General features: G+C 58.1%; 1 protein-coding gene across 1 annotated transcript; it reads left to right on the forward strand.

Moving 5' to 3' along the window:
• The first annotated feature begins 5,194 nt into the window (after positions 1-5,194).
• On the forward strand, positions 5,195-12,650 carry LOC139603131 (ectonucleoside triphosphate diphosphohydrolase 8-like). The gene is made up of 9 exons (XM_071453620.1): positions 5,195-5,317; positions 6,148-6,265; positions 6,721-6,871; positions 7,808-7,967; positions 8,743-8,976; positions 10,163-10,435; positions 11,033-11,143; positions 11,980-12,117; positions 12,468-12,650. Exons 1-9 carry the CDS (start codon positions 5,195-5,197, stop codon positions 12,648-12,650), a joined length of 1,491 nt encoding a protein of 496 aa, XP_071309721.1.
• The last annotated feature ends 178 nt before the right edge of the window (positions 12,651-12,828 follow it).

Below are 12,828 nucleotides of genomic sequence, written 5' to 3' on the forward strand. Positions count from 1 at the left end.
AGGTTATTCCCCTTGGAGCCTCTCTCTGGCTCCCCTGAGCCAAGGACACAAATGTCACCTGGGGGTGGCAGCGCCTGCTCCTCTCACCTGGAGGGTGGCAGCTGCCTGCTGCTGTCACCCCTGGCTCACAGCAGTGTGAGCTCATCCCCCTCTTGCTGTGGTTGTGCCACATGCCCCAAGTCACCCTGAGTGCACAGGCCAGGGGTGTTCTGTCCCCTGCTGTCCCAGACAGGGGTTAGCAGCAGCCCAGGGTCACTGGTGGGGCTGGGAGGGGGCTGTGGGGTGGGAGCTGTGTGGGGTCAGTGGCTGCTGCAGTGCTGGGGAACTGGAGCTGCAGCAGGTGAGGGACAGGAGAGGAGCAGGACAGGCAGCAAAGCCTCTGAGTCAGGAGGGGACACTCACAGAGTGGCCCTGGGGACCGATGGTGCCTTTGGACACTCCCACAGCTAATTAATAAACTCAGGAAGGGGCTCATCAGCCCCAAGGAAGATCAAACAGATGACCACATCCCTCAGCCTCGCTGCACAGCACAGAGCCCTTTGCTGCTGCCCAGCCCTGCTGGGGCACTGGGGTGCTGTGTGAGACAGGGGGACATCTCCCTGAGGGCCACATCCCCACCTGCAAGGGGCTTTGCCAGTTTTGCTGCTGCCTTGGGGACAAACCAGTGGTCAGCGCATCCCAGCTCTGCTCCTCCAAGGTAAGGCAGCTTCCCTGGGTGTGTGGGGACACAGGGGTGACACACCATTGAACAGTGGCACGGGCTGTGCTGCCCTGGTGGGGTGCTGGGGTGGGGGGGTGGTCTGGCAGCCAGGACCACCCCATGTCCCTTCCCAGGACTCGTGTGGGGTGCAAAGGGGTCACCTGCTGTGCCCAGGGCTACCAAGTTCTGGAACAAACCTTGTTGTGGCCTTTGCCCTGGCACTCAGCAGTGTGCACTGCTGGCACACCAGCCTGTGGCCACACAGAATTCTTTCTGGGAGCACCCCCATGGAGAAATCCTGCTGGATCCCCCTCTGATACAGCTTGAGGGGACCCTGACACCCATTCCCTGCCCAGTGTGAGCATGAGGTGTCTGGCCTGGGCTGGAGACCCCTCAGGTCCCAGCCAGAACTCTTCCCCATGCTGCAGTGCACCCTGGTAAAGGTGAAAATGTCACCTCTGGGTTTGTTTTCATTGCTGTGGCTGGTGGGTCCTTTCCCAAGCCCAGCAGCAGGGGAGTGCCCTGATGGTCTGGCTGTGTGGGTACCCTGGGAGGGAGGTGCAGCTTCCCAGGCTGCTGCTGCAGATCCCAGCCCTGAGCCCCTCTGTACCCTGGGCTGCTGGGCAAGGAGCCTCTGCACAGCCCAGCTCAGGTGCCAAAGCAGCATTCCTGTGGCACTGGGGCAGTACCAGCCCCTGCTGGCACCCTTGTCCGTGTGTCCCAGCTCCTGCAGGGACAGGAGCAGCCCCTGGAGAGCCATCTGAGGCTGGGGAGGGTGCACTGCAGGAGAGCAGCCAGTGCTGCCGTGTCCATGCCCAGAGCACAGCCTGGCACAGCCCAGATGGGCTCCATGCACAGGGACCGGGCTCCAGCATGGCCTGGGCCTCCAGGGGGGCAAGGGAGCTCCCAAAACACATCTGGGAACGGGCGGCCCAAGGGACCTCCCTCCCTCCCTGCAACTTGCCATGAGCAGCACCTGAGGACAGGGAAGCTTCAAATGGCCCAAACTCCTCCAGTCCTGCTGGAATCAGTGGAAGGGAGGGCTGGAGCTGGTCTCTGCTGGGACAAGTCACAGCAAGACCCAGGGAAGGCCTGGCAGAGGAACACGGGCCAAGAGCAAGTGGAGCAGCTCCCTGGGGACATGGGACATGCTCGGAGCCACCACCTGCACCTCCTGTCCTGGGACTGGGGTGACCTCATGGAGCAGAAACTGAGTTCTGGGAAATGAGACTCCCTTTCTTAACCCTGAGTCAAGGTGCTTTCCTTTCAGAAGGCACCAGGAAGGTGTTGGCAGAGGAGGTGATGTCATTTCACAAACACCCTCCAGCCTGGCAGTGGCTGGGCTGGAGCCCCACAGTCCCCACACCAGCCTGGCAACTCCCTGTGGGTGCCAGAGCCACTGCAGAGGCCACAGGCAAATAAAAACCTGTCAAAAGCAGATCAAACAGGGGTGTGTGTGTGTACTCTAGCCATGCTTCCCCACAGCAGATTTGTCTATCAGAAGCCAGAAGGAGACACTTAGTCCCTTTCTCAGTCAGGAGCAAACAGCACATTTCACTCTCAGCAGAGCACAGCCTTGAAGCCAAACAGGGCTGGGGCTGATGTGCCCAAGGACCTGAGGGGAGCCACATGAGAGCAGCTGCTCCTGAGCCCAGGCCCCCATGGCCCTTCCAGGTCCTGCTCAGACACCACGGAGCCCTGAGACCCTGAATTTAGCAGAGACACCCCTTGGGTGGGACTGCCTGAAGAAAACTGAGGGCTGGGTGTAGCACAGAGCCAGGTGTTGCTGGGGCCTTGCTGGGGAGGGTCAGGGGCAACGAGGGCTCCTCTGCACAGCATTTCCTTCCCAGCATTTCCTTCCCAGCACTGCCCCGTTTGCCTCAGCTGGGATAAGGCAGCTGAAACTGTGTCCTTCCACACAGATCCCTGTGATCCTGTGGCTCACAGCCAGAGCCCAGCCAGGGCAGCATCACCTGGCAGAGCTGCAGAGCTGCACATGGGGCCAGCATGGGCAAGGGGGAACAACCCCTCAACAAAACCTCTGGGGCTGTTTCTTTAGTACAAAAAGGGACAGGAAAAGTGAAGAGTTGCTCATCCTGTGTTTGGGCTTGGAGCTGGAGGTTTTGTTTAGCTCTGGGTGCACACAGCCGCTGGCAGTGCCACATGTCCCCAGGGAACCAGAGCTGGTTGGTGCCTCTCTGTCCTAAGTGGGGACGAGACTCCTGTGCTCAGAACAGCCCTGTGCAGTCAGCAGGGGATCTCCAGAGCAGGGACACTCAGCCACCCCTCCCACTGGACCCAGGTGAATCCAAAGGCTGCATGTTGTGTGAAGGTGGGAATGCAGGCGTGGTGGCAGCCTCTGGGCTTCAGGAGCCACCCCAAAGGACACTGCCATGGGAATGTTGAAGTACCACGAGCCCACAGTACTGACACGCCATCATATCACAAAATGAAAGAGTTTGTGTTTACTTTGTTCTTTCAGGTAAGAGTCAACTATGTTTTTCCAAAAATAGGGTGAGACTTATGGAAAATGCACTGTGGACATTTCCCTAAGCGTCAGAGAGGGGATTTGTTGGAATGAAGCACCACGAGAAGGTTAAAAATTCACTGCAGCACAGGACAAACAAAAGAACTTATGAAAGACTTGAGAATAACCAATCCTGCAGTACCTGAGAGCCATGACCCGAGAAGTAAAGAGCAGGAGGACACTATAAATCAAATTACAAAGCCAAAGAATAACTTTGTGTGCTTCCAGTGCTCATTAGCATAGGGAAATCCCTGCCCACAGGCTGGGATCACCCTTTACTCACATAAGCCCCTTCCCCACAGAGCATGAGTAGTAAAAGAAGTTTGCAGAGTCTCTTTAAATGAGGCAGAGACTGCAAATACCAATGGCTGCACTAGTTGTGGTTAGCTGTAGGGAAGTGCTCATTTCTGTTGCTTCAAATGTGTAAAAATGGGCACCTAGCATGCTGAGGCTGTGTCAGCTTTGATTCACCACCCAGCACCCATCTCTGCACAGATGAGAAATAAAATCATTATCTTGACTCAGAGCATGAATCTGCCTCTTGCTCAGGGGTGGAAGATCCCAGACTGGAGACAGCAGGGAGAGGGAGGGCCTGGAGGTGTGAGGAGCCCCTGCTGTCACAGCATGGTGACACTGCCAGGGTGACACTGCCAGGGCACACAGCAGCACCTCTGCAACCCGGCCACGCTGCTGGGCAGGGCCAGGGCCACAGAGCTCCCCAGCACAGCCTTTCCCTCCCAGCACTGCCCATGGGGCTCAGCTGAGGCAGCTGGAGCTGCTCGGGCCCTGCAGACCCTGCCACAGCCCAGGGGCTCTTATCAGGGAGCTGCAGCAGCAGGAAGCAGCTGGGCTGTGGGCCCAGGGACAGCACATCTCTGCTCCCCAGCCCTTCCTCTCCCGGGAAATCCTGAGTCCTCCCCAGTCCCTCACCTCTCCTCGGGCTCTGCAGGGACCCCAGGAGCAGCACAAGGCTGGGACAAACCCAGGGAAGGGGTGGCCACAGCCCCAGCTGGGCCATGAGGGTGCCTTGGCCTCTCCCAAGGCCATGCCCAGCTGGTGCTGCTGAGAGCCCTGGCAGGGCAATCTTCCCCTCTGATGGGAGCTTCCACCTCACTGTGGTAAAACCTGCAGTAACCTCCCACTCTGTCAGCTTGCAGGGCAGTGGGTGCTGCAAATATCACTCTCACCTCTTACAGACCTTGTAGAGAGCTTGGAATAGGAATGTGAAGGCTGAGGAGAGCAAAGAGAAAACAGAAACAGGGGGTGTGACAGCCCAGAGAAGCAGAGGGACAAGGATTAAATGCAGTGATTTGTCCTTCATTCAAATGAGGAAGAGGAGGAACTAACTGGCTGAAGATAAAGGCAATGCCAAACTGGGCCATGAATATACACCTGCAAGACAAACAGGAGAACAGATATTCAAGAGTTTCACCTACGGCTGATGAGCCCTCAGAGAAAATAATGGGGGAAAGATTTTCCAGCAGTATCCACTTCCAGAGGACATAAAAGGCAAGTCCAAGCTGGGTTTGCTGCAATGGAGGAGGACAGAGGGACCCTGAGGGACCCCCAGGGCACAGCCTGGTGAGCTGGGGCACATGCAACTCACCCTGCCTGCCCTGCTGCAGTGCCTCAGTGAGGGCTCTGCAGCTCCCCATGCTCTCTTCTGTTCTGTGCAGGGCTCCTCTCACCCCTCCCAGGCCCAGGTGTGGGAGCTGGGAGATTGTTGTGATCCCATCATGGCTCTGCCAGGCTGTGGGGAAACCAGCCCCTCTTTCCTCCAGCTCCCTGTATTTTATCCTAATAGTGTTTTTCCCAGGAAAAGATCTGATTATTCCCCAGGGTTCTGAGTGGCACGGCTTGAGACAGGGTCAGCTTTGGGAGTGGTCTCCTCACAGCTCTCACTGACTCCATTGTCCCCAGGTCCAGCCACACTTCTCCCTGCCTGGGTTTTCAGGAGCCTGCCCCCAATGCTGGCCAGGAAGAAATCCTTCACCAGTGCCATCATCGGGGCGCTGGTGGCACTCTCCATCATCGCCCTGGTTCTCAGCCTGGTGAGGGTTGAAGATGTGACGCTGCCTCCCACGGTCAAGGTGAGCCCAGAGCAGGTCCCTGAGCACCTGGTGAGCCCAGTCCCCTTGGGCAGGTGCTCTGAGCCAGCAGCTGCTCCGTGGGGCTGGGAGGGGCAGTGGGGTCAGGACCTCCCTGGCAGTAGCAGGGTGGGGGTTTTGTCCCCACTTCGAGGTGCAGGCAGAAGAAAGTCAGAGGGGAAGGTTCCTCTAGAACTCATCCCCACTGTGCTGTGCCAGGTTTGGAGATTACCTTGGGGCAGATACTCCCTGTGCTCTGCCAGGGCACCTCGGTGTGCCCCTTGTTCTTGCCAGCTCCCCCCAGTCTGTCCCTACCTCACACCATAGCACAAACATCCTGCCTCCCCTGTCGTGCCCTGGGCATGGCATCCCACCCTGCTGGGAGGACTGGCAGGGCTTTGGCTGGGGGGAAAGGCTTTTCGGGCAGGGGCAGGTGGCTGAGTGCTCCTGGAGAGGCCCTGCCCAGGCTGGGTGCTGCTGTGGGCTAGCAGGAGCACCAGAGATGGGAGAGTTGCTGGCCCCAAGGTGGGGCCAGTGTAGACACAAAAGGTATGTGAGCATGAAAGAAAATAAAACAGCATGAGGAAACAACAGGAAATGTTTGTGTGGGTTGGCATTGCAGCACAGACCTCAGGAGAGGGAATGACAGTCCCTCGGTCACTGTGGGGTGCTGAGGCCACAGCTCTGCTCTGCCATGGCACAGCTGATGGGTTTTGTGCCTCACACATGAGTTTGGGGCAATCTTCTGGCCCCACTGCCCTGGCAGGGCCACAATGAGGCCAGGGCCAGGCTGCTGCTCCCCCACCTTGATTCTGTGTTGATTTCCCTTGCAGTATGGGATGGTGTTTGATGCGGGCTCATCCCACACCTCTCTGTTCGTGTACCAGTGGGATTCGGACAAGGAGAACGACACTGGAGTGGTCAGCCAGACCCTGTCCTGTGATGTCCAGGGTCAGTATCCCCCTGCCATGAGCTCTGTCCTGCCCTGTTCCATGGTGGCTGGGGTGGCCTGGCCGGACAGCCCTGTCCCTCGGGTGGCACTGCGGGCACAGGGGAGCTCTGGCTGTGGCTGGGGGTCCCTGGGCCCTCAGCACCGTGTGGTGCCCCTGCACTGGGGGGACTGGAGCATGTTGATGGTGAATCAGTTTTTGCTCCTCCACCTTGGAGTGCTCCCAGCTGCTGTCCTGGCTGGAGAAGGTGCCACCCAGAGTGACACTGCTGAAAGCAAGGGAGACACGGGAGAGGAATGGACGTTTGAGTCAGTCAGGCCTCAGGGGACCAGGGGACCCTGGAAAAGTACCTTTGTTGCTAAGAGATGCCAACTCTCATTGCACTGTGCCCTCTTGTTCCCACAACCCTGACCCAAGCCATTCCCATCAGCCTGTCCCATCCTGACTCTTTTTCAGGGCAAGGCATATCAAGCTATGCCAACAATCCCCCTGAAGCTGGCAATTCCCTAAGGGAGTGCTTGGATAAAGCCCTGCAGGTTATTCCTGCTGAGAAGCAGAGGAATGTCCCAGCTTATCTTGGAGCAACGGCTGGCATGAGGCTGCTGAGGTACTGCTGCGGGCAGGGGGTGGCAGCAGTGACAGAGCTGCAAACAGCCACTGCCAGGACAGCTCCTGCACAGGGCCAGGAGCCCAGCTCCCACACTGGGCAGGCAGGAGAGGGGGGAAAGGCAGCTTGGTGGGGACACAGGGAGGGCTGAACTGTCCTGAGCAATGTCTGTTGGGACATCCCAGGATGTCCCAGTTCTAAGCAAGACACGTTTTCACTGCTTTGTTTGCTCTTCATTATTCCTTAATAACAAGGGGGTTGGGATGCCAGCTGATGTGCCACCTGCCCAGGTGGAAGGGTGCTGGTGGGGCAGAGGTAGGAGGCAACAAAGTGCTGTAGGTCCTGTCCTCACCTTCCACCAGCCCATATTAGCTCTCTTCAAATGGCAGCCTTCATTTCATGGCCCTTGGTTTTATGGTGCAGATAGCTCACTTATTTCTGTGCCCTGGCAATCAGACCTGGGAAGGAGCTGGGCCATAGCCTGAAGGTTGCTCACTTCAGAGAGCAAGAACAGCCCTGAGACATCTTTTCCCCTGAGAGGCCTGAACCCAGCCTGAAACCTTCCTGAAAACCCCAGAGGTCAGCAACCAGCCTGGGCACAGCCAGGGGGTGATGTTCAAACCCGGCTCTTGCAGCACAACCCCCTCCAGCCTCCAGCACCCGAGCAGGGAAGGGTGGCCTGGGAAGGCTCTGGGTGACTGGGATCAAGCTGCACTGCAGGGGAGGAGCTGCTGTTGCTCCTAGATTGGCAATGCCAAGCTGAGGCAGCTGGGATTCACCTCGGATGAGCAGCTCAGACAAGCCATGTGGCAGGAAACCTTTTCAGACAGACTGCTTGTTGCAAAAACTGGGAGTATGTGGAACTGGGAGAGAACCAGACTTTGTGTTTCCTCTGTTGTAGTTGGGTATGTGTCCTGTCCTTTGCATCCTTCCTAGGGAACAGAACAGCTCAGCAACAGAGCAAGTCCTGGCTGAGGTTGCTAAAACCATGCAGGAGTACCCTGTGGCTTTCAAAGGGGCTCGGATCCTTACAGGAGAGGAGGAGGGGGCCTATGGCTGGATCACCATCAACTACCTGCTGGACTCCTTCACCAAGGTGGGAGAAGGGTGCAACACCCATGCCTTTGCTAATAGAGCTTTTCTGATTTTCCTCAAGCTTTCTCAGTGCAGGAGAGGTCAAGGTTAGCAGCTTTTGGGAATGATCCAAGGGAAGGAGACACATCCTCTGGTTTGCCCACAGTGAGTGAGGAGGGAGGACTCAGGAATGAGGGTGTCTGCTGAGAGCTCAGGGCAATCTCCACGGCGAGTGGACAGAGGGTCTCTCAGGGACTGGGAGGTCAGTGCAGCACAGCTGGGCTCTCTGTCCCTGACTGGGAAGCTCCATCTTCCTGCAGTGCTGGGAGACTCCAGCTGAAGACAGCTCACACCAAAGCTCTGTCCCAGCCCTGCCACAGCTCAGTGCTGGGCTCCTGTGGGGGCTGTTGGAGGATTCTTGGATAGAAATCCTTCCTCCTGCCCCAGACCCCTGCAGCCTCCTTGGCAAGGGCAAGTCCCTGAGCCAGTTGCCACCAGCCCTTTGGCCTGGGGAGGGGGGGTGAGGGTGGTGGTGACTCAGAGCCAGAGCAGCCCACAGGTGAGGTCAGCACCTACTGACCACCTGAGAGTGAGTGTCAGCTCCTGCTGACCACCTGAGCTTCCATCTCTGCCGTGGCTCAGATCACTATCTCAGCTGTCTGGGCAGGAAGGGTGGGAGGGCTCACATGCAGAGGCCTATTGAATTTAATAACCAAATCCTGTTGTCTTCAATGGGATGAGAATTCTGCTCAGGGCATTCTGTGCTACTCCTCTTCCTCCCCTGTTCTCGTTGGCAGTACTCTCCCAAAGCACACGCCTGGCTTCGTCCAGAGGCAGCCAACATTTTTGGAGCGCTGGATCTTGGAGGAGCATCCACTCAAATCACCTTTATGCCCGAAGGTTCAGTACTGAGCCAGAATGAAGCCTCTGAGCTGACCCTGTACGGGTACAGCTACAAGATCTACGCTCACAGCTACCTCTGCTACGGGCAGGACGAGATGCTGAAGCGGCTGGCGAAGGAATTGATTGTGGTGAGAGGCTGCTGAGGCCTGCAGTGTCACAATGCCAACCACACACCTGATAATGCATAAAGTAAGGACAGGCAGGGCTCTTCTGGAGAGGCATCAGCAAGGACTGAGAGCAAGGACAGGCTCCTTGGAGCATGGCAGGGCAAATGTGGAGAGGAGCTTGGTATAATGGAATCCCAGACTGGTTTGGGTTGGAAGGGACTTTAAAGATCATCTTGTTCTGCCCCCTGCCATGGGCAGGGACACCTTCCACTATCCCAGGCTGCTCCAAGCCCCGTCCAACCAGGCCTTGGACACTGCCAGGGATGGGGAAAGTGTCACAAGGGGCAGTTTGGGATCTTCTGGCTTCACATGGGGTGTGCAGAAGTGCAGGACCAGGCTCTTCTCAGAGGTGCAAAGTGCCAGGGCAAGAGGCAAGGGGCACAAGCTGGAACATCTGAGTTTCCAACCAGACAAAGGGGAAAAGTTTTCCCCAGTAGGAATGATCAGATACTGGAATAAGACCCAGAAATGCTGTAGAGTCGTTGTCTCTGGAGATCCTCAGAACTTGATGGGTCGAGGCTCTGAGCAGCCTGCTCTAGTTGGTCATGCCTTAACAAGAGGGTGATCACAAGGAGCCTACAGCTCCCCTGAACCTTAGCTACTCTGTGACTTCACAACCTGAGAAATGTGAGCTGAAGACCTTTCCCAGGCCATTTTTTGGAAGGTCAGAGGTGAAGAGCATCTTTATGGAGCTGCACCTCACCAGCAGAGCTGCCTTGGTGAGCCAGAAGGGTTTGCCCTTGCTGTATGGCCAGGAAAGACCCATATAGTGACCCTGGATAGAGTTGGAGCTAGAACCAGGGCTAGAGCTGGTTTTAGAGGTTTTAGCTGGTTTTAGTTTTAGCCTCTCTAAAGCTAGAGAGGGCTTTACATGTCCCCAGAGATGATCCTTCTGGCCAGGGCAGAGACATGCTGGGTCCTTGAAACTGGTCTGCCTCTGTGGGAGAGGGAATGAGATAAAGCAGAGTGAGAATTAGTGCTGGGCTCATGCTGGGACAGCCAGCAAGGCCAGGACTGAAGGGCAGGAGGGTCGTTCCCTGCAGAGGAATTGAGAATGCCGGTGCCTGGGTTTTGGGGAGGTGCTGCGTGTGTCCACACGCAGCCAGGAGGCTCCGGAAGAGCTGCAGCTGCTTTTTGCTGTCCTCAGGAGTCGTTCCCCAGCACACAGGTCCAGCACCCCTGCTACCCCAAGGGCTACAAGGAGACCGTGTCGCTGTCCTCGCTCCGCGCCAGCCCCTGCACGGACGGCAGCGACCCGCGCCTGGCCCTGGACGACAGCGCGGTCACCCTGGAGGGCCGGGGCAACGCCAGCGCCTGCCTGGCAGCCCTCAGGAGCCTCTGCAACTTCTCGGCGTGCGGCCAGAGCCAGGACTGCGCCTTCCACGGTGTCCCCCAGCCCCCGCTCCGGGGACAGTTCATCGTAAGGCAAACCCGTCCTCCCACCTCGGAAAGGCTCCCCCGGGGCTGGGCTGTCCCCGCTGCCCCGTGGCACTGTCACCTCCCTGCAGGAACAGGGCAAGAGGCTCCCCAGGCACCGCTGCCTGAGGGCACACTGGCCGTTGCTGCTGGGTGCTTTTCCAGCCAAACCTCCAAACGGGACCGTGCTGAGAGTCATCGAATCCCAGACTGGTTTGGGTTGGAAGGGATCTTTGAGCTCATCTTGAGCTCCCCTCGGCTGCCACGGGCAGGGACAGCTCCCACTATCCCAGGGTGCTCCAAGCCCTGTCCAACCTGGCCTTGGGCACTGCCAGGGATTTGTTAATAAAACAGGGCTTGTCAATAGGAGTTGAGACAGCAGCTTCAGGCAAGGCTCTGGCTGTGCTGCTGTCACCAGCAGGCACCAACCCCCAGCCCAGCACCTGCTGGGACAGGGACAGGGACAGCAATGCCCCGGGGCTACCTGGGCTGGGACAAACCCCGTGAAGGAAAACCCCACCTCCTGCATCGGGCAGCTGCTGGGGGTGCCCCATGCAGCTCACCAGGGTTTCTGTCTCTGTTTCTGTCCCTTGCCTTGCAGGCCTTCTCTGCCTTCTACTATAACTTCAAGTTCCTGAATCTGACGGACGGGCAGCCGCTGGCCGCGGTCAGAGAGGCCATTGAGGGGCTCTGCAGCAGGAGCTGGGAGGATGTATGCTCCTCAGCATGGAGCCACAGTGGGACATGCAGAAACAAAGGGGTCCTGGGGTGGGGGGAGGCAGTGGAGACCACTCCAGGGCAAGGCTCTCTGGTTCTGAGCTGTGTCCTACACAGCAGAGCCACCCCTGAGCTCTGTGTGGAGCTGGGACTGTCCTGCATCTACTCCTTGCTCATTCACCCTTGGGAAAAGGGCAGCTAGGGCAGGCAAGGGCAGCAAGCAGCTGGGGGGTTGAAGGTGGGGATGGGGATGGAGGTGGGGATGGGAATGCCAGGGAGGATGGTGAGAACAGAGCCAGCTGGTGGCACCATGCTGGAGACAAGTCAAATCTTGGAATCATAAAATTCCAGACTGGTTTGGGTGGGAGGGCTCATCTTGTTCCACATCCCTGATGTGGGCAGGGACACCTTCCACTAGACCAGGTTGCTCTAAACCCATCCAATCTGGCCTTGAGCACTTCCAGGGATGGAGCAGCCACAGCTCCTCTGGGCAATACGTGGGGGTGGATAAACCCAGAAATGTGCCAGCACCACCATGGGGCAGAGTGCAGGAGCCCCTTGCATGAAGAGGCTGAGATGGAGAATCTGGGGCAGGAGGAGCTACAATAAGCTATAATATGTACCTCTGTTTCCATGTGGAGTGTAAATCCTCCCCAAAGGAGTTGCTCTGCATAGAGAGGTCTAAAATCACTGCCCGACCCAGGAGTCTCTTCCTGGATGCTAGTGACTGTGGGGCCACTGCTGCTCATGCAGCACATTTCAGGGCTTTGTCTCTGCACAGAAAGTGCCTGTCAATAACTCCCCTTCATCCCCAAACATTCCCCACCCCAGCTCTCTTCCAGCTACCCCACAGAGAATCCCAAGCGACTGCCGAAATACTGTGCCAACGCCAACTACATCCTCACCCTCCTGCTCGATGCCTACAAGTTCAATGAGAGCAGCTGGAACAACATCTGCTTCCAGATGAAGGTGGGCAGTGCTCCCAGCCTGTGAGGGGGAGCAGAGGTGGTCCTGGGGGAGAACCAGCCCATGTTAGGGTGCTGGGGAGAGCCAGCCCCTGTGTGGGGGTGCTGGGGAGGAGCCACTCCCTGCGTGGGGGTGCTGGGGAGAACCAGCCCCATGCTGGGGTGCTGGGGAGCAGTGGTGCAGAGAGCCCTGCCTGCCCCCGATGGCACTGCTGTGGGCTGAGCAGGATGGTGGGTGGCCCTGGGCCAGCAGTGGCTCCCCTGCAGGGCTGACCCTGTCCCCTCTCTTAGGGCAGGGCTGACCCCGTCCCCTCTCTCTGGGCAGGGCTGACCCCGTCCCCTCTCTCTGGGCAGGCTGGGGGTGCTGACGTGGGCTGGACGCTGGGGTACATGCTGAACCTCACCAACATGGTCCCGGCCGAGGCTCCAGCCAGGCTGAAGGGCCACAGGTCTTCCCTGTGGGCTGCAGCCATCACCTTCATCATCCTCACCCTCGTCTTGGGGCTCGCTGCCCTGCTCCTACAGCTGTGGGTGTAGGAGCCTGGCCATGTTTGGGAGCCCATCAGGGACAGACTGGGGCTGCAGGGCCGTGCTGGAGTCCCCCTGCTCCTGCCTGCATAACTGGAGCCCAGGACTGGGTCTGTGCTGCTGAGCAGAGTCACCTCCACAGCTCCAGAGAACTGGGGTCTGCTTTTCCGTGGGCCTGGCCCCCATC

The sequence above is a fragment of the Agelaius tricolor genome, unplaced genomic scaffold, assembly GCF_023055355.1.
Source record: "Agelaius tricolor isolate 1412-34295 unplaced genomic scaffold, bAgeTri1.0.p SCAF_37, whole genome shotgun sequence".
NCBI lineage: Eukaryota > Metazoa > Chordata > Aves > Passeriformes > Icteridae > Agelaius > Agelaius tricolor.

Coding starts and splice junctions, on each gene's coding strand:
- LOC139603131 (XM_071453620.1), top strand. CDS start 5,195: ATGCTGGCCAGGAAGAAATCCTTCACCAGTGCCATCATCGGGGCGCTG. Junction 7,968..8,742: donor TGCTGGACTCCTTCACCAAG/GTGGGAGAAGGG, acceptor TCTCGTTGGCAG/TACTCTCCCAAAGCACACGC. Junction 11,144..11,979: donor GCAGCAGGAGCTGGGAGGAT/GTATGCTCCTCA, acceptor TCCCCACCCCAG/CTCTCTTCCAGCTACCCCAC.